A 26,413-nucleotide genomic window follows, 5' to 3' on the forward strand; every position below is an offset into this window, starting at 1 on the left:
ATTATATTGGTAGTCGCTCTATTTTTTTATGGAAAAAACACGATTCTTCATCATTAGTGTTACGGTGGGTAACCGGAGATTTATGTGCTGGACTTGTTAAGTTGGCCCAATCGTCTAGTGAAAGAAGCCTTCGAACGGGCTCGCTCCTGGGAGCCTCCTTCCGACTTACGTATGAGAGAGAATGAGGGGTGGTACCTGCAAAGACACTCTGATGCTTAAGTCAGCAAGGGTCTAAGCAAGTTTAGAGAGTATGGGGACTTCGAAATACCTGAGGATTGTCAGTGTACTTATAGTGGTGAACCCATAACCACCGTTGGAGTGGTTCCCCTTTTAAGGAGGATAACCGTCCCTAGGGAGGTTGAGTTTTGACTCTTAGAAGTGGGTTGAGAGATTTTAGGAGCAGTTACTTATTTGAATAAATATTATCTGCCAGCTAATATGACTCCCAACTTCCTTTAAGTGGGGTTTGCGCGAGTCTGACCTCTTGGATGGAGGTCGGTTGCGAAGGGAGGCTAATCTATGGATTGGGCCTCTTTGTCTTATTTAGTCCTAGGTCTTAGTGTTGGATCAGGGTATGAACAATTAGCTTTATAAAATTTAGGTCCCCAATTCTAATTACATGACAATAACAACAAAAAAACACATCGTAATTCTATCTGATTCTGTGATTTAAGAATTAAAAATTTCAAATTAAATCAAAAAATTTATTGATAATATCTAGAGATACGTAAATTACTACTTTTATAAAATATCTGATATATGATTCACTAACTTGTCCATAATCAATTTTTTCATCAATTAATATTACATAGCCAACAATAATTTATACTTATATTTATAAGAATTTTATACACAAAAAATATATAATTTTTATTTATATTTATCAAAATTTATACACATAAATCAATACAGTTTATATTTATCTTTTTTATAATCTCGCTCGCATATTATAAAATTTTACATGGATATATACAACTCTAATCTCTAGACTTCATCTTAATTAGCACCTTAATTAGTTTTCTGTTTTTGCTAATTCTAAACATTCAATTAATAAATTATAAAATAAATTAAAATGATATATAAAAACAATGTAGAAAAACAAGTATATATACAAATATATATAATATATAATCATCAATTAGTCATTATTAATATTTTTAATAGAGTGAGATTATATCTACTAATATAAAATTACTTATTTTTCTTTTGGTTGATTAAGTACAATAGTGGCCATAAACTTTCTCTTTTGAGGATACTAATATAAGATAGAATTGAGTAACATCATCAAGTGATAATAATTAACTTTTGAAATATAGGAAACTCGCTAACCCTTTGTTCAAAAGTCAAAACACATGATCAAAAGGAACGTATAAAAAAGGCAAATGGATGCCGGTCAGTTTGTTCTGCTCTTCTTAGCTTGACGAATAATTTAAAGGCACGGAGCTTGTGCTATAATACCCTCTAAACTCACAACAACAATCACACACTACTCTTGACCTTCCGCAAACATGAGAATCTTCTTCACTCATCTTATTGACTACATCATCATTGCTATTGGTTTCTTCTTCATCACTCCATCAACCTCTTTCGATACTTTAACCCGAACACAAATCCTCACAACCAACCAAACGCTATTGTCACAAAACCAATCCTTCGTGCTGGGCTTCTTCAGAGGTTCCAACACCAACTATTACCTCGGAATATGGTACAACAACATCATTCCTCAAACCATAGTTTGGGTTGCAAACAGAGACAATCCCATTGAAACCTCCACAGGCTATCTCAAGATTGGAGACAATGGAAACTTTGTCCTCCTCAATTCATCCGGGAACCCTGCATGGTCCTCCAACCAAACCCACGCCAAGAATCCAGTTCTCCAGCTCCTTGATACCGGTAACCTTGTTCTCAAAGATTCATCAGATAAGACCAATAATAATTACTTATGGCAGAGCTTTGATTACCCAACGGATACCTTGTTACCGGGCATGAAGTTCGGTTGGAACCTGGATACAGGAACGGAGAAGCACTTAACATCATGGAAGGTCGAAGGTGAAGACCCTTCAAGCGGTGAATACACTTTGAAGATAGATTACCATGGTTTACCTGAGGGCTTCTTCAGGAGAAACCAAACTATAACGTACCGAACTGGTCCTTGGAATGGTGAGAGATTCAGTGGGAACCCGGCGATGAAAGACAACACCGATGGTCTCAAGTTCAATTTCACTTATGATGATCATGGTGTGTGGTACTCTTTTTCCGTTACAAGACCTTCCTTGTCGAGGATAATTGTGACATCTGATTCTGATGGCGAGTTTCGACGCTACCTGTGGATACAAGGAAGATGGAACAAGTTCTGGTACAAACCGTCGGATCAATGCGACCATTACAGGGAGTGTGGTCCGTACGGAGTGTGTGACAATAATGCATCGCCGGTTTGCACATGTATGAAAGGGTTCAGCCCTAAGAACCCTCAGGCTTGGAATCTGAGAGATGGATCTGATGGGTGTGTGAGGAACACGGGTTTGAATTGTTCCACTGACAAGTTCTTGCATCTTGAGAACATGAAGCTGCCGGAGACGAGCAGCGTGTTTATAAATAAGAATATGACACTTGATGAATGTGGGAGTTTGTGTAAGAGGAATTGTTCATGCACTGCATATGCAAACATTGATATCAGAAACGGAGGAAGTGGCTGTGTTATGTGGATTGGTCAACTCTTTGACATGAGTGTCTACCCTACGGATGGCCAAGATCTCTATGTCAGATTGGCTGCAGCTGATATAGGTATCTCTCTATTTGAACACTAATTCAATATTGAATTTTAATTGGTTTTAATTGACTTTTCAATGAGGGGAGTTTTAAGTTTTTTATCCAATAACTATATTGAAATTATTACAAAGTGCCTAATTAAGTCCTTTGGTTTCAAAATAATTCAACCGCCTAAATAATCACATATAATTGTTATAACATGAACATTAAATAGTAGTGGTTATGCACATTTTTGCTAAGATGATGATATTGCAAGTTCCTTCCTCATTGATTAAGTATTTAAGGTGGAGTTCTTTCCCATCAATTTGGTGACACACAGGATCTACTTTCTCCAACAAGAATCATAGAGTAGTACAGGCTATTGGCATCACACTTGCTGCACTTGTTTTAGTTTTTGGATTGGTTGCTATTTGTTACTTATGGAAGAAGGGAAAACAAAGATCTAGAGGTAATGTACAATAATTAATCTCTCTCATATGAATGTTTATATATAGTATGGTACTGAATTGTATATCAATAGCTGCTATTTCAGGTTTTGTCCACAGAAATCATGATTGGTTAATGAATGAGGTGGTGCCTTCTAGAAGATACTTGGGTGATGAAAGGAACATGGATGATCTAGAGTTGCCAATGTTTGATTTTGATACCTTAATGATGGCTACAAACAATTTCTCTATAGATAATAAACTTGGAGAAGGAGGCTTCGGTAGTGTTTATAGGGTAAGTTGTTCTAATACTTTATGCATAGCTGCCATCATCACTAAAATTAAGTCTCAAATCATAACATAAACACACTTATATATACACACTAACAGATCGTGCATTTGGTATAATCAGGGCAGATTGATTGAAGGCCAAGAAATTGCTGTGAAAAGATTGTCAGAAGACTCTGGACAAGGAATTGAAGAATTTAAAAATGAAGTCAAATTAATTGTCAAGCTGCAACACCGAAATCTTGTTCGGTTACTTGGTTGCTGCATTAAAAAAAATGAGAAGATGTTGGTGTATGAATATATGGAAAATAGAGGCCTTGATTCCATTTTGTTTGGTAACTTTTGCATTATTTATTTCAATATTTTCCTTTTCTAATTATTATGTATACTTTGTTTTGCTTGTTAACCGTAGTTTTTACTCATTAATAATAGCTAATGTTGCAGACAAATCAAAAAGATCATTGCTTGATTGGGAAAGGCGTTTTCATATTATTTATGGAATAGCCAAAGGACTTCTTTATTTGCATCAAGATTCAAGATTTCGAATTATTCATAGAGATCTCAAGACAAGTAACATATTACTAGATAACGAAATGAATCCAAAGATATCAGACTTTGGATTGGCTAGAATTCTTAACAAAGATCAAATCCAAGCAAAAACATTAAGAATTGTTGGAACATAGTGAGTATAACATGATCATTCATCACAATATTACTTGAAAAACTAAATACGATGGCTTCATTTTTAATTTATGTGCGTTACTATTTTGTAGTGGTTATATGTCTCCTGAGTATGCTATGGACGGAAATTTCTCAATAAAATCTGACGTTTTTAGCTTTGGAGTTATTGTATTGGAGATCATAACAGGAAAGAAGAATAGAGAATTTTATAGTAATGACGATGAATTGAATCTTCTCGGATACGTGGGTGAAAGAATTTCCTCCTAAATCCAAGTACTTCTTAACTGAAAAATAATATTTTAAGTGATATATTATAATAATTGCACTATATATGTTCGTGCAGGTATGGAGGCATTGGCATGAAGGAACTGTATTGACACTGATTGATCCATCTATTGGCAATTCATACACAGAATCTAAAGTTATAAAATGCATACATATTGGTCTCTTATGTGTTCAAGAATGTGCAGAAGATAGACCAACAATGTCTTCAGTAGTCTTAATGTTGAGCAGTGAAGCTCTGTCAATGCCATCTCCTAAGAACCCTGGATTTTCCACTAAAAAGAATCATTTAAAGATAGATTTATCTCCAAGCAAACAAGATACAACATGGAGTGTAAATCAAGTCACTATTACAATGTTAGATGGTAGATAGTTAAAGAAAAATGGCATTATCCATTATTTTTATATATATTCTCATAATCATAGAAAATAAAAAAGGAATTTCTATTTAAGCTACGGCGGATTTTATTCTTTAATCAAGTTAAAAAATAAATTTGGATGATTAAACCTGAATATAATAAATTTGGATGCAACATTTCGCATATAATAAAAGTGTTACGGCCTGGCCCAAACTACCAGCGGTTTGGGCCGACCCGAATACCACCCGACCCGGACAGTTAGGGACGAGACGCTCGATCTCCGACCTGGACACGCGTCCCTGACAGCTGCGTTGCAGCTGTGGAAAGGAAGCATCAAGGCAGGTGGGCCTGTCTTTGATGGGCCCACCTCTGACAAGGTATATATGGGGAATGTTCTGCCATTCCCCCAAGGTACGTCACACTCTACCTTATCCCCTTTTCGCCTGCACATTCGACTAACTTGAGCGTCGGAGTGTCATTGCAGGTGACACCCCCCCTCCTCATCGAGAGCTCAGAGCGTCGGCTTTCCCCCTTTACCCTCGCGACCCATCTCCAGGCTGTGCCCCACCTGTCCACCTGAGGATCATTCTGAACCGTCCGGTACCCGACCTACCGAACATTGGCACCGTCTGTGGGGACACGCCTGAATGGAGATCGTGCTAGGTCCCGGGGACCAAGGCCGCCCGGTGGGTCTCGAAGGGGAAGCCTCCGTTGCCTCCCCCCGCAAGCGGTTAAGATCCCCTCCTCGACGAACCGAGCCACAACCAAGAGCCCGTGAAAGACGCCCCTTCGGGAGAACGGGTAGCGACAGCGCTAGGATAATGCAAGAGCTGTGCCATAGGGTGCAGAACTTGGAACGCCAATTAGCAGGTCAGGAACGTCATCAAGAAACCTCCGACCCCGACTACTTCCAGTCCTCCGAAAGTCGAGGGAGAACCTCCCACCGAAACAGTCGCTCCCGACTTACTCCCGTCTCGAGATCTGAATCGGGAAGTAGCCGGGAGGACCAGGAACGCCCTAGGAGACGAAACGACACAATCATTTACGCCCGAGGTAAGCGGGCGGCCATCATGAGGTGAGATCGCAGAAACGGAGAAGAGAGGCCAAGGGAAACACGACAACACGTCATTATGGGTGCCACCCCATTCCATCGTTCCATCCTCGAGGTCCGGTTGCCAAAGCACTTTGACAAACCAACGGACATGAGGTATGACGGGACCCAAGACCCCCAGGAACACCTCATGGCCTTTGAGGCCAGAATGAACCTGGATGGAGTGGGAGACGAAGTAAGGTGTCGTGCCTTCCCGGTTACCCTAGCAGGCCCTGCGATACGGTGGTTCAATAGCCTTTCATAGGGATCTGTGGCCGGCTTCTCGGATATCAGCCGCGCCTTCTTAGCACGGTTCACTACCAGAATTGCGAAGGCCAACACCCGATCAATCTGCTCGGCGTCACTCAGAAAACCGGTGAAACGACCAGGAAGTACTTAGATCGTTTCAATGACAAGTGTTTGGAAATCGAAGGGTTAACAGACTCGGTCGCCAGTCTCTGCCTGACGAATGTCCTCCTTAACGAGGACTTCAGAAAGCACCTCACCACAAGACCGGTATGGATGATGCATGAGATCCAAATGGTAGCCCGCGAATACATTAATGACGAGGAAGTCAGTCAAGTCATCGCTGCCAACAAACGGCAGCCCGCCTACCCCCAACCCAGGCAGCACGGCAACGGAGAAAGAGAAAAGGAACACGCCAGAGACGGCGGTCCAAGCAAGGCACCCAGGCCGTTTCCTCGCGTGGAAAAATTCACCAATTACACCCCCTCACCCTACCCATCATGGAGGTTTACCAATAAATAGACGAGAAGGGAATTTTGTCAGAGCCCCGCCCGCTGAAGGACCGAACTGGAGGGAACAAAAACCTCTACTGCAATTACCACAAGGGCTACGGACACAAAACGCATGACTATTTCGACCTGAAGGACGCACTTGAACAAGCGATCAGGGACGGGAAACTAGCCAAATTTTCCTATATGATCAGGGAACCGAGGAGGCGAGGTCGCGACCACGACAGGGAAGACAAGACCTGAACGACGAAGCGGCGACAAGAGCCAAGGGACGAGGACCACGGTCTTACCGTGGTAAATGTAGTAACCGTGAAGAACACAGCCCCAAGATCGAGATTAGCACACAGAAAAGACGCCAAAGTCCTGGCGATCTCCTCCTCCTCCTCTTCACAAAGCTCCAAGAGGGCCCCATCCATTTCTTTCGGCCAGGAAGACCGATGGTTAGACGAGATCTTGGAAAACCCTCCCATGGTCATCACGGCCAGGGTGGGAACCGGCCTCGTCAAACGGATCCTTATAGACACAGTGGCAGAATCGAACATTATGTTTCGCAACGTCTTCGATGCATTAGGACTGCGGGACGCCGACCTGACGACTCACCAGCACGGTGTCGTAGGGCTAGGCGATCACTTCATCAAGCTTGATGGGATAATCTCCCTGCCGGTCTCCATTGGAGGAGAACATGGACGGAGATCGGTTATGGCCGAGTTTGTAGTTCTGCGAGACTCCACGGCCTATAACATCATACTAGGGAGAAAGACCATCAACGATGTTGGAGCCATAATCAGCATAAAGCTGCTAGTGATGAAGTTCGCCACGGACAACAGATCTGTAGGGTCCATAAAAGAAGAGTTAGAAACGGCGGTCGCTTGCGACAATGCCAGCCTCTCCTTGAGGAAAAAGTCCAAAGAAGCATCAGGGGTGTTCCTCGCCGACCTGGATGCCCGGGTAGATGATAACCCCAGACCAAAACCAGAAGGGATCTTAGAAAAGTTCAAAGTCAGGGACACGGAGGAAAAGTTCACGTTCGTGAATAGAAATCTCCCGCACGAATTGAAAGAACCGTTGGTAGAAATGATCAGGGCCAATAGCGACCTGTTCGCCTGAACGCTAGCCGATATGCCAGGCATAGACCCTCATCTCATGTCACACCACCTGGCCGTCAAACCTGAGGCCCGACCGGTGGCTCAAAGGAGAAGGAAGATGTCACAAGAAAGAGCGGAGGAGGTGGCCAAGCAAACGGCCAGCCTCCTAGAAGCAGGTTTTATTCGAGAACTGGACTACTCGAGTTGGTTATCGAATGTGGTCCTGGTAAAAAAGCACAATGGAAAATGGAGGATGTGTGTGGACTACTCCAATCTCAACAAAGCGTGTCCTAAAGACTGCTACCCCCTTCCCAACATTGATGCCCTCGTCGATGCGGCGGCGGGGTACCGGTATCTGAGCTTCATGGATGCCTACTCCGGCTACAATCACATACCGAAGCACCGACCTGACGAGGACAAGACAGCATTCATAACACCAAAAGGAATCTACTGCTACAAGGTGATGCCCTTCGGCTTGAAAAACGCGGGGGCCACATACCAGAGACTAATGAACAAGATATTCAGCGATCTCATAGGCAAGATAGTAGAAGTCTATGTAGACGACATCCTTGCTAAGACCACCCGACCAGAGGATCTCCTGGGCGACTTGAGGAACGTGTTCGCGTCCCTTCGACAAAACGGCATGAGGCTCAACCCTCTCAAATGTACCTTTGCCATGGAGGCCAGAAAATTCCTGGGGTTCATGATCACTCAAAGGGGGGTTGAAGCCAATCCTGAAAAATGCCAAGCAATACTACAGATGAAAATCCTAGGATGTATCAAAGACGTCCAGAGGTTGGCAGGAAGACTCACCGCGCTATCCCATTTTTCAATCTAATGAGGAAAGGAATGGCGTTCAAATGGACCCCTGCGTGCGAAGAAGCATTCCAACACTTCAAAGAGATCCTGGCAGCACCACCCGTACTCGAGAGGCCCAAAAATGGGTAACCGCTTTACCTATACCTAGCCATTACGGAAGGGGCGCTCGCAGCAGTCTTGGTATGAGAAGAAGGAAGGACCCAACAGCCAATCTACTTCGTGAGTAGAGCGCTACAGGGAGCAGAAACGAGGTATAGCAAACTAGAGAAACTGGCACTGGTGCTCTTGACCTCTTCCCGCAAACTAAAGCAATACTTCCAAGGCCACCAAATCGTTGTGAGAACAAATCAAGGAATCCGCCAGGTACTTCAAAAACCCGACCTAGCGGGAAGGATGATGACTTGGGCCATCGAACTCTCCTAATACGACCTGCGGCATGAGCCCTGGCACGCAATCAAGGCACAGGCAATGGCCGACTTTCTGGTAGAAGTAACGGGGGACCCCACCGAGGAACCGGGCAGACGGTGGAGACTCCACGTGGATGGAGCCTCCAACCAAAAGTCCAGAGGAGCCGGGGGGATCTTGGAAAGTCCTGCCGGGGTCGTATACGAGCAATCGATTAAATTCGAGTTCCCAGTATCAAACAACCAAGCGGAATACGAAGCCCTCCTAGGGGGCTTGACCTTAGCTCGTGAAGTCGAAGTAACAAGGCTTGAGTTGTGTAGCAACTCGCAAGTTGTCACCTCACAGGTAAACGGGAGCTACCAGGCCACAGACTCGTTGCTACAAAAGTACCTGGAAAATGCTAAAAAACTGAGCAGTAAGTTCGAGGAGATCACAATCCAACATGTCCCAAGGGAAAGAAACACACGAGCGGATTTCCTATCTAAGTTAGCAAGCACAAAACCAGGAGTAGGCAAGCGAACTCTCATCCAAGGAATGCTAAAGGAACCGGCGGTTACCATCCACCTGACAAAGGCAAACCCCTCCTGGTTGGACCCAATCGTCGATTTCCTCAAAAGCAGCAGACTCCCTGACGACGAGAAAGCAGCCAAAGCGTTAAGAAGGGAGGCATCCAAGTACACAACCATACAGGGACAATTTTCAAAAAGGGGCTCAGCTAGCCCCTATTGAAGTGCCTACATCCCGAGCAAACGGACTACGTGCTCAGGGAGGTCCATGAAGGATGCTGCGGCCACCATATCGGGGGGCAAAGCCCTAGCAAGAAAGCTCATCCAAGCTGGATACTACTGGCCATCAATGATGGAAGACTCCAAGGGATTCGTGAAAAAATGCACCAAGTGTCAAGAGAACGCTAATTTTCACAGGACACCAGCTTCCGAGCTAAGCCTACTCACGTCCTCCCGACCCTTCGCCCAATGGGGAGTCGACCTCTTCGGACCATTCCCGGTTGGCCCAGGGCAAGTCAAATACCTCATAGTCGCCATCGACTACTACACCAAGTGGATAGAGGCCGAAGCGCTAGCCAGCATATCCTCATCCAATTGTAGAAAGTTCATGTGGAGGCAGGTGATAACTCGATTCGGCATCCCAGAAGTTGTCGTCTCAGACAACGGAATGCAGTTCACGGACAAGAAGTTCATAGAATTCCTTAACGGCCTGGGTATAAAATAGAAGTTCTCTTCAGTAGAGCACCCCCAAACAAATGGACAAGTCGAGTGCGCAAATAGGGTGATCTTACAAGGCCTCAAAAAACGGCTGGGCAACAAGAAAGGTGCATGGACTGACGAACTCGCTTCAGTTCTTTGGTCTTACCATACAACCGAGCAGTCCACCACGGGAGAAACCCCCTTCCGTCTGACGTACGAAGTAGATGCAATGATACCCGTAGAAATCAGTGAGCTGAGTCCGCGACTACTTCTGAAGGGAGTAGAAGAAGCAGTGGAGAAAGACCTGATAGAGGAGGCAAGGGAGATGGCTCATCTGACAGAAGTAGCGCTAAAGCAAAGAATAGCCCTGCGTTATAACACCAAAGTGCTCAAGAGGGAGTTTGAAAAAGATGACCTAGTCCTACGACGCAATGACATAGGACTTCCGACCCAAGGGGAAGGAAAGCTCGCGGGAAACTAGGAAGGACCCTACAGGGTCAGAGAGGTGCTCGGCAAAGGAGCATACAAACTGGAGAAGCTTGATGGCAGGGAGGTACTGAGAACTTGGAACGCAGGTAACCTGAGAAGATTTTATTGCTAGCTCGAGTGCGCCGGCCAGGCGGCTCGACGATTTTAATAATTCACTGTCATTTAAACACTTACTATGAATATACCTCTGTTTAACTGCCGATTAATGTTCACTTAACAAATTTGCTTTTCCATCTTTGTTACGCGCCCTACCACAATACGTCCCTCATAACGAATGATAAGCAGGACAACAACACGGCACCCCGGGACTGATCACCCCGGAAGCCAATAAAGTTAAAAAGCCATAATAAACGGCAACGATAGCAATAAAAGCACAAAGTTGCCTCGCCAAAGATACCAACATAACGGCAAACGAATAAACGAACAACAAGCAAACGGAAACGACGTACTACTGGAAGAGTATATATCCACAAACCAAACGGATAACAAAGTATAACAAAAGTTTCAAAATTTCTACAACAAAGCCACGAAGAACACAAGGCAAGAGAGATCATTTCCTAGGCATATCGACAATCTTGCCGTCCTTAATCGTCTTGAAAACGCCGATCACCGACATGTCGAAATCCGGAGCAACGACCTTCACCTGAGCCTTAAGAGCCTCTTCAGTCATAAAGATCGCACTCTTCCCTTGATCCCTAATCTCCTTGTGCTTCTTCTTGAGTTCTTCAGCCTCGTCCCGAGCAGTCTTAGCAGCAGCAACGGCTGTGTCCCGCTCCTTTTCCAAGGCGACCACCCGACCTTGCGCCGCACCCAGCTGGCTCTCCAGAGTCATCTCCCGCTCGGTCAGACGAGACACGGAGGCATCGGCAGTCTTCAACTTCTCCTCAACGGACGCGGCCTTCTCCTCGGCAATCTTAAAGTTATCCCTCGCCTCGGTCAGCTGTTCCTGGAGTGTTTCAACTTGAGCCTTAAGCTTATTATTGGCCGTGACGGCAGTCTCAAGCTTCCGACGAAGCGACACCATACCCGACAGCTCGAACTCAGCTTTCTGAGCTATGGCTGCACCACAAAGAAGAGTCCGATACATCCAACGTGCCTGCCCCGCAAGATCGGTACCATGAATGTGTTCCTCCGTGCCGGGTAGTAATTGGGAATCTATAAATGACCCAGCGTCGAAGTTCCTCTCTATCACGGTAAGGACCCCTTCAGGACTGGAATGTGACCTTTGCCTCTTTGGGGGTAGGAATGACCCTCAAGTCATCATCCTCAGCCTGTTGAGCGGAAGACGAGTGCCCGGTACCGGCCACTTCCTCGAGAACGAGGGAACCAGGCGTCGGGCTAACTTGTTTGTCCGAAATGATGACGTCTGGAGGTGTGGGCACCGCTTGTTCCCCCTCATTCCCAGAAGGAACCACCGGCTGCTCCTCAGCCTTTTTCCCATCACTTTCTGCCAGAAAAGTCTTGTACAAGTTTTCAAGGCCAGTCACTTCGGCAGACATCCCCAGTACAACAACAAACGAACAAGTGAGTCAGTAGTCGGCAAACCAAAAAAGAAGCAACAATGCAAAAAATAACGCAACATTAAAGACTCACGAATATAATCCCAGGCGACCTCCCGGCTACCCATAAGGAGATGGGGATTCACATGATTTCTCCAAAAAACAGCCCACAATACGTCGATAATTTTTTGGTCCGCGGCCGACATCCCCTTGTAAGTCACCTTTATGAAATCATTGGACCCCGCCCCGAAACTCCAGTACGTCGGGATGAGGCGTTCTCTTTCCAATGATAACCAAAAGGGGTGCCGACCCTTAACCGGCCGTATCTTGAAATACTTGTCTTTGAACCCATGATAAGAGTCCTCGAACAAGCCGAATATCCTCCGTCCTTGGGCAGAACAGAAGGACATGGACCCTTTCTTCGCTTTCCCCTCCTTGGAAGGGTTCGTAAGGTTAAAAAAGAAAAGGAAGATGCTAACAGATATCGGCAGCTCCAAGTACTCGCACACCATCTCGAAACAGCGGATTGAAGCCCAACTATTCGGATGCAACTGCGAAGGCGCCACAGAGATCCGACTAAGGAGACCCATTTGGAAGGCAGAGAAGGGAACTACCCACTTGGGTGAACATGGCCTTGTAAAACCAAATCCAGTCGGCAACCCGGCATGCATGGAAGTTGAGCTCGTACAATCGCTCATGGGAGGCAGGAACAAAAATATTATAGTTGGCCTTCTCGTCGGTACCCCCGCACAAGTACCCGGCTTGACGGAACTCGGTAAGCTCCTCCTCACCCATCTGATTCGAGGAGTCCCTGAGGTCGGAAACCAGCCAAGCATACAGGTCGTAACCCCCGATGGAGGTAGAAGCTCGAGAGACGACGCGAGGCATACCTACAATGGGGGTACCACTCAATTAGTCTAAGAGGTCGGGAACTCGAAAAAACCCAGAAACTACGTTTAACTTATTCTACAACCCAAACTAAGCATGCCTGAAGTTAAACCCAAACAAAGCCTATCCCGGAATGGTGACCACCCTAACGCACCTACTTGGCATTAAAAATGTATCTATCTTACAAAAACCAAACAAACAACAAGCAGCAAGCACAAACAACAAACATACAGGAAAGGGAACAGTAAAGGTAAGAAAACATTGAAGCAGAAGACAGAATGGATCGATGTTTACCTGGATTGATTCTAAAAACTTGGAAAAGAAAGAGATGTGCAAGAATACTGGAATGAGACTTTGGATGTCAGGGAATGCAGAAGGAGGAGATATGAGAAGCAAGAGTGAGAAATGAAAACCAATACAAAAACTGTTTAAAACTGCCGTAAAGGGAGCGCGAAAGACTTGGGGGCAAAATGGTCTTTGCGTACAGGATTTTCCAACCCATTATGAGCATTTATTGCTTCGCACGAGGAACGAGGCGACAAACGATCACCTCAGTAACAAACAGACACGCGAACAAGAGGCACGTCCCCTCCACGGGTGGCCGACCTGGTGACAACACACAGAATCAGAGATAACGTGCTACCAACCTCCTTCACGATCATTGCTAGCGCGTTGGGGGCACTGTTACGGCCTGGCCCAAACCACCAGTGGTTTGGCCTGACCCGAATACCACCCGACCCAAACAGTTAGGGACGAGACGCCAGATCTCCGACCTGGACATGCGTCCCTGACAGCTGCGTTGCAGCTGTGGAAAGGAAGCATCAAGGCAAGTGGGCCTGTCCTTGAGGGGCCCACCTCTGACAAGGTATATATGGGAAACGTTCTGTCATTCCCCCAAGGTACATCACACTCTACCTTATCCCCTTCTCGCCTGCACAATCGACTAACTTGAGCGTCGGATTATCATTGCAGGTGACACCCCTTCTCATCGAGAGCTCGGAGCGTCGGCTTTCCCCCTTTACCCTCGCGACCCATCTCCAAGCTGCGCCCCACCTGTTCACTTGAGAATCGTTCTGAACCGTCCGGTACCCGACCTACCGAACAAAAAGAAAATTTGAGGTGCATGACTACACCATGTTTTAAAGGACAATGGTGGAACTTTCCTCATAAACAAGGGGGTTATGGCCCTTCCAAATTTTTTATAAATAAATAATAAAGTTAGTTTAAAGAATTTGATCATCTCAGTTGGTCATATATATCTCTTCAAGTTCTGCCACTCATTAATGATAGCGTCTCAACATAAAATCAACCTACCCTGAACAAAATCAGTTGCTGGTGGTGATTTTAAGAATGTTAAAACAAAAATTCTATTTTTCAATAGTCATTTTGTTCAGCATATTAAGCTTCCTACTTGGAATGGTCCAAGTTTCACCACCGTTTTTGCCAACGTATTACAGCTTCGATTCTTTGAATTACCCTTTGAATATACTATATCTCTGATATATAATATTGGAAACGTTTACCATATGTTCAAAAGTCAACACACATTTATGAATAGGCAAGTGGATACGGGTCAATTTAGCTTGTTCTGCTCTTCCTTAATGCACAATTCTATCAAGAAATTCATGAAAAGTAAAAAAAAAAACCTTGGCTTCTTCTATATTACCCTCCAAAATCACAAACTACTCTTAAATTTTCGCCATCATGAGAGTCTTCTTCACTCACCTTAACTACCTCTTCATCTTTGTTATTAGCTTCTTCTTCATCACCCCATCAACCGCTTCTGATACTTTAACCGCAACACAAATCCTCACAACCAACCAAACGCTATTATCACAAAACCGATCCTTCGTGCTCGGCTTCTTCAGAGATTCTAACACCAACTATTACCTCAGAATATAGTACAACAACATCAGTCCTCAAACAATATTTTGGACTGCAAACAGAGACAACCCCATCGATAATAGTAAATGTATGTATGTATTATGTATATATACACTAACGAACAAATTGTGCCTATAATAATACTAGGGTAGATTGATTGAAGGTCGAAAAATTGCTGTGAAAAGATTATCAAAAAATTCTGGACAAGGAATTGAGGAGTTTAAGAATGAAGCCAAGCTAATTGTCAAACTCCAACATCGAAATCTTGTTTGATTGCTTGGTTACTGTATTGAAAATGATGAAAAGATGTTGGTGTATGAGTATATGGAAAATAGAGGCCTTGATTCCATTTTGTTTGGTAACTTTTATTATTTATTTCAGTATATTGAATGTTCAGTTTTTATTTTTAATTATCCTATACATTTGTTTAGCTTGTTATCCCTAATTTTTATATAACAATGTTGCAGACAAATCAGAAAGTAGAGTTTTGCTTGACTGGGAAAGGCGTTTTAATATTATATATAGAATAGTTAGAGGACTTTTTTACTTGCATCAAGATTCAAGATTTCGAATTATTCATAGAGATCTTAAGATAAGTAATATATTACTAGATAGTGAAATGATTCCCAAGATATCAAATTTGAAGGTGATCTCTGCTACTTGGATGGTAAAGTAAAGAGATTTTCCCCCTTAGACTTGGATTACGTAAATTTTTTGACTTGGTGAATTATTTAAAGAATTGGGTTACGGGGAGTATAAGCAGATGTTCTGACTTGATATGGGAGAACCGAATATGGAAGCTGGACTCCATGTAATTAAAAGAGATGTAGAAATTAATTAGATGAGGGATGGTAAGTTGAGGTACAGGAAAACTGTGAGCTATACATCTACTTTGAACACGATGTGGACATGCCTGATGTAGTTGAAGAAGATGTGGCTAAGGAGACTGTTGTGTTGGATTCATTATCATCATCGTCATCAACTGATGATGGATATGAGACAACAGAGGATGAGTCTTACAAGCCTCCTCCCCCTGAATTTGAGACAGATGACAGTGGTAGGGAAGAAGAAAACAAAAGGAAGAAAAAGGTTCCAAAAAAGGGAGTTTCAGCAAAGAAAAAGATGAGTAATGAGGCTGCTGGGTATGAAACTGAGGATAAAAGTACAGATGAGGAAAAAAGAACTAAGAAGAAAACTAGTGTGCCTAAAAAAATAGTGTCACCTAAAAATAATAAGGGTAAAAAGGGTGGTTTAAGTAGTAATGCCCCAAGACAACCACCAAGAACTGCTAAGAAGAGAATATCTAAAAAATATTCTGGTGTTAGAAGGAGGTATATCTTAAGAGATGGACTAGGCAAGAAGGGGATGGAGGGCCAAACTAGAGAAGTTGGACCAAGTGTTGGGCCTGGACAAACAGACCAGAGAGATGGGCCTGTAGGTGGATCAGGTGAGTGTCCTAGTATGGGTAATGGATCTAGTAACCGAAGCTCAGTCCCAACTGAGGTGGAGATGGATAGTGATTATGAGAAACTATATGAGTATGAGAGTGAAGCCTTCAAGACCCCAGTTTCTTCTAAGGATGAGGGAAGGACAGCATATGATTCCTTTAGTGAGGATACTGAGTATGGAGAGGTAGTGTTTAAGGTTGGTCAGATGTTTCCTACAATGGAAACGTTCAAGAAGGCTTTAAAAGACTACTTTGTATTTGAAGAAAATGATGTGTTATATATTAAAAATGAAAAGCATAGGCTGAGAGCAGCATGTGCTGCTGAGGATTGTCCATGGCGGATTTTCACATCTTGGAATAGTGCTAGTAGGTGTTTCTAGGTGAAAACTCTGATAGATAAGCACACCTGTGCCAGTGACTATGGCAGCAACATGGCAGATAGGGGCTGGGTGGCATCGAAGCTCATTAAGAGACTACTAATCCATCTTGATATGAAACCAAGGCAGGCAATGGATCACATAATTGAGGAGTACAATGTGCAACTTAACCATAGAATGATTGCGAGGGCCTTGAAAGTAGCTAGAGAGGTGGTCATTGGTAATGCACGGGAACGGTATGAAAAAGTTAGAGACTACTTGAGTGAGATTCATCGGAGTAATTCCGGGTCCACAGCATTGATGGAGACAATACCACAACCTGAAGCTCTCCCATTGTTTGATAGGTTATACATTAGCTTAGACGCTTCCAAAAAAGGTTTCATTCAGGGTTGTAGGCCGTTAATTGGTCTAGATGGCTGTACACCTGGAAGTGGTTCCTAATGCTATTGCAAGATGATTTGGGGCTGGTAACGCAGCATGGATGGAATTTTATAAGTGATCAGCAGAAGGTAATTCAATTAGTTCGTTTGTTATCTTTCATGAAAAATGCAAGTGATATGTAAACTGTTAAATTGTTTCTATTGTGTAACGCCAGTGGCTAGAGTTAGCTATCAAGGAAGTAATGCCTAATGCACACCACCGCAATTGTGTGCTACACATTTGGAAAAATTTTATCAGGCATTTCAAATACTAGCAAACAAAGAAAATGGTATGGGAAGCATCAAGATGCACAACATTCCAGGAATTCAATGCATGCATGGAGAAAATGAAGAAAATCAATCATGGTGCATGGGAGTATCTACAGCGATTTGATCCAGCAGTGTGGACTAAAGCATATTTCAGTCATGGGTCGAAGGTGGATAATATAACCAACAACATGTGCGAGGTGTGGAACGCGAAGATCATAGAGTATCGGGAAAAGCCAATCTTAACGATGTGTGAAGACTTGAGATGCTATTTAATGAGAAAAATGGCAACACACAAGAAGAAGCTTGAGAGTTACAGTGGTCACTTGGCACCAATACAGCAGAAGAAATTGGACGAGTTTGTAAAACCTAAAGCTAACAAGTGGAGAGCCATTTGACTGGAGACAATGATAGGGTGCTCTTCGAGGTTCACAGAGGAATAAGTAAGGTTGGAGTTAACTTCAACAAAGGACCTGCACTTGTAATGTTTGGCAACTTACTGGTATAGTTATTTATGAATCAATCATTATTTGAGTTATTGTATCTTATGGAATTTTATAAATTTCTAATATGTTGGTGTTGGAATATTGAGTTATTTGTTGTTTATGAATCAAATTATTATTTGAGTTATTGTATCATAACACCTTGTGGATTGCATGTCTGGATTGTGCTTCTTGTTAGGCATGCCTTGCTATCACGCTGTTGTAGCAATGTATAAAATTGGTCTAAAGTCATAAGAGCATGTGCTTAAATGGCTCATCATGCAATCAATCAAAGCAACATATATGCATTGCATCAAACTAGTAAATTCAGAGGAGTACTGGGCCCCATGTGATGCTCCAAGGACGGAACAACCCAACATCAAGAGACCAGCTCATCGCCCCAAGATGAAGAGGAAGGTAGATCCTGTAGAACCTGATATGCACGCCACTAAAGCCAACAAAACCTTTGAAGTGACGTGTAGCAAGTGTGGACAGCTTGGGCATTACTACAAGACCTGTAAGAATGACCCAAAGGATCCAAACTGGCAGCCATTGACAAAGAAGGAGAGAAGAGCTGGTAAGGGGAAGGGGTTGCAGATTGTACCTTTTGACACAAACCAGAACAGAGGCCAGGTAATTAGGGTTCGATTTGGAACACAATATTAGTTGTTAAGAGTTTAAATGTCTCATTTAAAAATTGTGGGGGATTTAGATGTCTCATTTAAATATTGTGAGGGGTTTATGTATCTCACTATTGGTTGTTTATATGATTAGGATGTAGGACCTAATGTCAATCTGAATAGTGATACTGTACAACCTTCCCCACTTATGGATCCACTGGTAATATCTTTTAACCTGCTCCTTATCCCTATTGTTGTTAGATGACATATTACACTCTCCTTGCACTAACATGTTTATACTCCTGTGATAGACAAAGACAAAGAAGAACAAGAAGAAACTTCCAAAGACAATGCATAAGAAGGGTAATTCTGACCAACAGGAATAGGGAGAAGAAATTTTCCTTTCACAATATGCACCCTAGGCAGATGAGGTATAGTGATTGGTCAATGTTGTTTCAAGCTGTTTGTTTATTTTATTCTTATTCCATTTTTGTTACAGGTTGCAAGAGAGGCTATGAACCTGAATCAACCACCCCCACAACCCTGCTCCACCCCCAACCTCAGTTATGCCCAGAGAAGAAAGCACCCTGTTGTTAGGCCCCCAACTGCTCCTATCTCGGCTTCACCTTCATTTGGACAACCTACTTCATCATCAGTTCAAGCAGCATCAAGTCTTAGACCATGTGTTCCAACCGGTCAGGCTGTGAACCGGAGGACAACAACTGCTAATGTTCCCTTTCAACAAAGTGCTCCTTCTGCTGAGACCATGGTTGTAGTAAGTTTCGGGACTACAGCAAGGCTTTTCAAGTTCATTCATACCCCTGGGTTTATACCTCCGAAGAAGACTTGATATCTGATATGTTGCTGTTGACATAGATGATAAGAATGACTCCTTTTGTTATTAGTTTAAGTGTCAGTGTTTATAAATCTAGGAAATATTTTGGAAGCTTTTAAGTGTTTGTATGCATGTTTAAGTCATTTTGAAACTCTACTAGACTGATGTGGAAGATATTTAAGTCATTTTGTGTACATGTTTTATATAAGACATCTTTTGGGTTTATTTATCCAATATTTTTCTGTAAAAAATTTGTATGACTACATGCTACCAGAATTCATTAAAGTAGTAACAAACCCTTTTTCTTGGATCAAATCATAATATCATCTGAAACAACATACATACTTCTAAAGTAATACAACTTACAATGCAAATAACATGCACTGGTAAAAGACAAGACACACTTTGAATTTAGTATCACAGAAGGTTCCTGCTATTCATATGCCTTAAAAAAATTTAGAGATCACAATTCCAAATACATAAGCAATAACCAAAGCTTTAACACTACTACCGTTAGAATCACTATTGGCATTACAATTTTTAGCTTTCAATTCTAACCCACTAACTCTAGCATCTAGTTCCCTCAGTTTTCCAGCATCAACACCAGCAGCATCAGGAATCTGACTTTGATCTCGCGTCCAACCCTCTATATCAGGAGAATTTTTGGAAAACTCTTCAAACGATGCAACATATATTGGAAATAAGAAGTATGACCACAATCCAATCAATCATGTGTCAAATAATTTGTTATTGTTATTATATTAAAATGTTAATATAATAAGGTCCTTGATTAAATTTAGAGATTTATCATTGTGATAGTGATCATAATATTGAGAGATAAATCTTTTATAATTTAATCTAAATTATTCTTGGTCATAGGATTATTAAAAAGAACATTAATAATCCGGAAAGATCAATATATATATATATAATGGTCTTTATTGGATGAAGATTAATAGATCTCATTTATTAAATTATATATATAGATGGTGCATATAGGGATATGACCATTGAACTGACTCACTCTGAGAATTCCTAATGGTTATAATTACCACATATTTGTCAATAGGATATTCTCAAGATGAACATAGTAATATAGTTTCCTTTGACCTGCGACTATCATAGTAATTAACAACGTATTTATTATACTTTGATCCCATACACCTAATACCCTAGGGTGCTAGTTGAATGGATATTGGGTATTATTTAAATGCTTGTAGAATTAATGATTAGTCAATAAGGAATCCGTCAACTCTCGGTAAAGAGTTTGAACTCTATAATTATAATGAATGAGATGAATAAAACCTTGGCCAAAGGGATTGAATGAATGAAGAAATGAGTTTCTTAAGTCATTCACAGTTCATTATAATAATGGTAACAACTTAGAGTTTGACAATTAAACCATACTCTAAGGGTTAACCAAGAGCTGGAAAGATAGAAGGAATTATACTTTGTTCTTTTAAGGTTCTTAGTAAAAATATATTACTTCATACTATCAGATCGTTGAGGAGTGTTGCTAGACACCAACCTTGATTAGTAAATTTAGTACGACTAATTTACTACCCGCTTAGTATTGAACCTATGTGGTCACACACTAACGAGTGTTCTAATCTTTGCTATAGAATTATTTAATTATTATTTTGATTTGATCAAATAAATAATTATATTAATTTAATTGGAATATTATTATATTTTTTACTAGCACCAAGAATATAATAATAGTATGATGATTGAGAATATTAAATGAGATTTGAGAATAATTAGTTATTCTATTTCTAAATTTGAATTCTAAATTTGGATGAGATCCTAACTGATTCTGTTTCAAATTGAGTTATGATTTGGTTCATAAATTTGTAGGATTCAGATTTAGAATTTCAAGATATGATTTAAATTTGAATTGAGATTCAAATTTAAAATCAGTAACAAATCTCATACTATATATATGTATGCCAAGAGTAGAGGAATATGAAAAAAAGACGAGAGAATAACAAGAGTTTTTATTCCTTTACCTCTACACACATAAATGTATGTGAGCATAATTCTTGCAGAAGAATTTTATGGCATGCAAAGAGTTGCAAGAGGTTTCTCAATTTAGATCAGATGTCCATTGGTCAAGGAGTTGACAGCAAAGGTTGGTCTCGGTGTGGATACGCATAGCGTCTTCGTACAATCGAAGAATAAAGTTTTTACTAAAGCGTCTAAAGGTATCAAGATCTGATCTATATGTTGTTTATTATTGGAATAAAGTTTAAGCACAAAATAGATCTTTAGGATTACTTTATTACTTCCGCTGCGTGTTAAGAACAACATGGTAATCCTTCACCTTACTCATTTAACATTTCAACCGAGCATTGATGTAGCAACTCTTACTCATTTGATACTGTACTTGAGTCATATAACGCGTTGCTTCCGGACAATGACTTAGTTTTAGCGCAATAACGTCTTTGATCCATGTCATGAAGATTCGACTAAATTTTTATGTTGGTTGTCGAAGGATATAAAAGTGTATATATAAATGTCAAATTTGATTTGATAGTTTTATAAGGCTAAATGTTAGTCTATTAAAAATTAAAATTTGTTTTGATTGATGTGTTTTGAACATTATAATTTTAGAAATTAGTTTTTCTAATGTTCTTGATTATAAAGAGTAACTTGACAATCATTAGTTTTATTTTCAAGATAATAATCAGTATATACATTTGATATATTAGGAATTTAATTTTATATTTTGCCTAGATAATCTGGGAGTATAAAATTTAATCCATGAATACTGGTTGAAATTCTCTAACAATTGAGATAAATCCTAAAAGGTAGGAATTTGTCAAAAATAAATTTATCTCTTGTTTATAAGGAGCAACCTGACAACCAGGAGACTTGTATTCAAAGATAGAGTTTATTTATGCATATGATGACGTACAAGGTGAATTAATTTTATACTTGAACCTAGACTACCTAGGAGTATAAAATATAATTCAGTTAAATAATTGTCTGATAACCAGATAATTATTTGAGATTATAATTATATGGGATATAATTTAATCATGTTTATTTGGAATTGGTATGAGTAACAACTTGACAACCAAGCTACTCATTCGCGATTCTAAATAATTTTTTTTTAGAAATATAGATTTTTTGATTTACTTTCATATTATAAATTTTTTAAATATGTCCATTTTTCGTAAGGCATACTTGAAAGTAATAAATTGGCTATACATTGAGAATTGTTCTTATGTATAAAAAGATTTTATGGACATGATAATCCTATTGAAATAATATTGTCCAATAAAAATTGGTGATAGAATAGTAAGTACTTGTGAAGTATCTAAAATATTATTTTATTACAATATGGGTTGTTTTGACAATCATGAGTTCTAATTTCAAAAGCATATACCTACTATTTATTATTGAACATCTTGAGAAGATGTATGGTGCCCAAAGTAAGATAGTATGACTATCAAATATTTTATTTAAACTAGTGGGAATATTGGACAATATATTTTGAATTAAACAACTTTAGAAGTTGGAATGCCATTAGCCAAATGGCTTTAGCGAGAATTGTTCTTACAAGCAATTTTAGAGATTTATTTTGTCACAAACAATTTATAATTGGCCCTAATATGATTAAGGTTTGTGGTCTTTTTGGAAAAGCTCAATATGAGTATTGAGAATGCGTATCAAACTTGCTCTTAAGGGTTGGTTTACCAATAATAAAGATATTGAGTATTTAAAGTAAAATCTCTAACATCTCATTGATATTCTATTGAATAGAGAATGAGATTCTCTCAATGCACAAATATTAGTATTCTATGTACTCCATCATATTTAAAGAAACATGGAATTTGATTTAGCTGAGGATCACTGTTTGTTAAATATTTGGACTACGTTTTATAAATGTTACTATATTAACAAATTTCTCACTAAATCAATTTTTTATCCATATGAGATATGGAAAAAGTATAAACTGAAACTCAAGAACATTAGAGTTTAAAGATGTCTTTTATGTGTTAAGAGATTGCACAACAATAGAATTGATATTAGGTCCGATAAATGAGATTTATTGGTTACCCTAAAGAAATAATGAGATTATTTTTATCACTCCTCTTATGACAAAGTGTCTGTGATAAGAGATTAAATTCTTTTTAGAAAAGAAATTCCCCCTAAAGAAAGATATGGTGAACAAATAGAGGATATACTTTCTCTTAAAAGTATAAAATATTTTATCGTCAAAATAATTTTTTGAAAAAAGTAGCCTGTTTGTATAATGATACAATTTTATAAAGATAGATCTAATGGTTACTTAGACTTTTTATAATTATGTTCAATAAGAATTGTCCTTAAAATAAAATTATGCACCATTGTAGTGGAAGATTTCATGTTTTAAGAAAACGTGATATTTATTATGCACTAAGTGTATTTTACAAAAGGTCAAGCAAACATGCTCAAAAGCTAAGGTGTTTAAGGTCAAAAGAGTTTTGATAAACACAAATGTGCATTGAAAAATTATACACATGATTGATTGGCTCTAGTGCAAGTGGAAGATTATTGTGATAATAGTATGTCCAAGATCCAATCTATCATTATTGGCTCTCATGCAAGTGGGAGATTGTTGGGAATACGAAGTATGACCACAATCCAATCAATCATGTGTCAAATAATTTGTTATTGTTATTATATTAAAATGTTAATATAATAAGGTCCTTGATTAAATTTAGAGATTTATCATTGTAATAGTGATCATAATATTGAGAGATAAATCTTTTATAATTTAATATAAATTGTTTTTGGTCATAGGATTATTAAAAGGACATTAATAATCCGAAAAGATCAATATATATATAATGGTCTTCATTGGATGAAGATTAATAGATCTCATTTATTAAATTATATATATAGATGGTGCATATAGGGATATGACCATTGAACTGGCTCACTCTGAGAATTTCTAATGGTTATAATTACCACATATTTGTCAATAGGATATTCTCAAGATGAACATAGTAATAGAGTTTCCTTTGACCTGCAACTATCATAGTAATTAACAACGTATTTATTATACTTTGATCCCATACACCTAATACCCTAGGGTACTAGTTGAATGGATATTGGGTATGATTTAAATGCTTGTAGAATTAATGATTAGTCAATAAGGAATCCGTCAACTCTCGGTAAAGAGTTTGAACTCTATGATTATAATGAATGAGATAAATAAAACCTTGGCCAAGGGGATTGAATGAATGAAGAAATGAGTTTCTTAAGTCATTCACAGTTCATTATAATAATGGTAACAACTTAGAGTTTGACAATTAAACCATACTCTAAGGGTTAACCAAGAGTTGGAAAGATAGAAGGAATTATACTTTGTTCTTCTAAGGTTCTTAGTAAAAATATATTACTTCATACTATCAGGTCGTTGAGGAGTGTTGCTAGATGCCAACCTTGATTACTAAATTTAGTACGACTAATTTACTACCCGCTTAGTATTGAACCTATGGGGTCACACACTAACAAGTGTTCTAATCTTTGCTATAAAATTATTTAATTATTATTTTGATTTGATCAAATAAATAATTATATTAATTCAATTGGAATATTATTATATTTTTTGCTAGCACTAAGAATATAATAATAGTATGATAATTGAGAATATTAAATGATTTAAATGAGATTTGAGAATAATTAGTTATTCTATTTCTAAATTTGAATTCTAAATTTGGATGAGATCCTAACTGATTCTGTTTCAAATTGAGTTATGATTTGGTTCATAAATTTGTAGGATTCAGATTTAGAATTTCAAGATATGATTTAAATTTGAATTGAGATTCAAATTTAAAATCAGTAACAAATCTCATACTATATATATGTATGCCAAGAGTAGAGGAATATGAAAAAAAGACGAGAGAATAACAAGAGTTTTTATTCCTTTACCTCTACGCACATAAATGTATGTGAGCCTAATTCTTGCAGAAGAATTTTATGGCATGCAAAGAGTTGCAAGAGGTTTCTCAATTTAGATTAGATGTCCATTGGTCAAGGAGTTGACAACAAATGTTGGTCTTGAATAAAGTTTAAGCACAAAATAGATCTTTAAGAATTACTTTCTTTTCTTCCGCTGCGTGTTATGAACACATGGTAATCCTTCAACATAATCATCCAACCCTGCAAAAAATTTACAATTCGGTTTTGTGCTCTATAGAATATACCCACAGCTCAAAAGATGTCACATCTGAGTTAAAATCAAGAAAACTTAAATTAAATTTTAGATTACCTTAAAGTGTGGACATCCAAAAAATAACCGGTTAGGGTTCAGTTCTGTTGAAGAGAGAAACAAAATAGCATGCGCCCCACACCGGCATCGTGGAGCAATGAACTTCTTCTTCTTCGACACAGCAACACTTCCTGCAGATACATTTAGAGGACCTCTGTCTTCATCTTTAAAAACTTCTCTTCCACTCCCATCAATGGAACTCGACGGTGGTTCGTTGCTGCTGCTCATGGCTCTATCAGGGTTTTCTTGTAAATGTGAAGGCTAGAGAAAGGGATTTTATGGAAACCCACCTTTTCAAAAGCAATTGAAATGTTGCTTCCCACTGAAACGATGTCGTTTATATGGTGACTGGCAGGACAAATTAGTCCCTGTCCATCTCAATTTCTCCAGCTCAGCACTGACTGAACACATCATCCACTTTTTATGACAGGTCACGTACCGAACGAGTCAGTTCAGCGTTTTCTATTAAGTTTCGCCAGAAAAAAATGCATAGAGACCGCCTTGTGTGACGGAAATCGGAGACAAGGACTGAATTGAATCAATTTTATTTTGAGGAGTTGCGTTGTCATTTTTAAAAATAAACAGGAACCGAATGGATACTTTACTCTTTTTTTAATCTAAAAAATATAGACTAATCGATAAATAATTCAAATAATAAAAAGAAAACTAAAAAATTTGTCACATAGGATGGACCCAACTATATATACTGCCTGTGGTTCACGTCACTAACTTGTCCATAATCAATTTTTTCATCCAATATTACATGACGGCAATAATT

At 39.8% G+C, this 26,413-nt stretch overlaps 1 protein-coding gene across 9 annotated transcripts in view; it reads left to right on the plus strand.

The window, feature by feature from the left end:
* Positions 1-26,413, plus strand: part of LOC107468451 (receptor-like serine/threonine-protein kinase SD1-7) — a 76,247-nt gene that overhangs the window by 16,560 nt on the left and 33,274 nt on the right. The window contains exons 1-7 of one of the 9 annotated variants that reach the window (XM_016087756.3): positions 1,480-2,784; positions 3,089-3,217; positions 3,302-3,489; positions 3,607-3,817; positions 3,927-4,164; positions 4,256-4,406; positions 4,507-4,824. The exons of 6 other annotated variants lie outside the window; for them this stretch is intronic. In XM_016087756.3, coding sequence (XP_015943242.1) covers positions 1,509-2,784; positions 3,089-3,217; positions 3,302-3,489; positions 3,607-3,817; positions 3,927-4,164; positions 4,256-4,406; positions 4,507-4,818 — 2,505 coding nt within the window. In that variant the 5' untranslated portion in view covers positions 1,480-1,508 and the 3' untranslated portion in view covers positions 4,819-4,824. Of the gene's footprint in view, positions 1-1,479; positions 2,785-3,088; positions 3,218-3,301; positions 3,490-3,606; positions 3,818-3,926; positions 4,165-4,255; positions 4,407-4,506; positions 4,825-26,413 lie in introns of those variants that run through there. 2 more of the 9 variants (XM_052254971.1, XM_052254978.1) reach the window with 2 other exon arrangements.

This window comes from Arachis duranensis, chromosome 10 (genome assembly GCF_000817695.3).
Source record: "Arachis duranensis cultivar V14167 chromosome 10, aradu.V14167.gnm2.J7QH, whole genome shotgun sequence".
NCBI lineage: Eukaryota > Viridiplantae > Streptophyta > Magnoliopsida > Fabales > Fabaceae > Arachis > Arachis duranensis.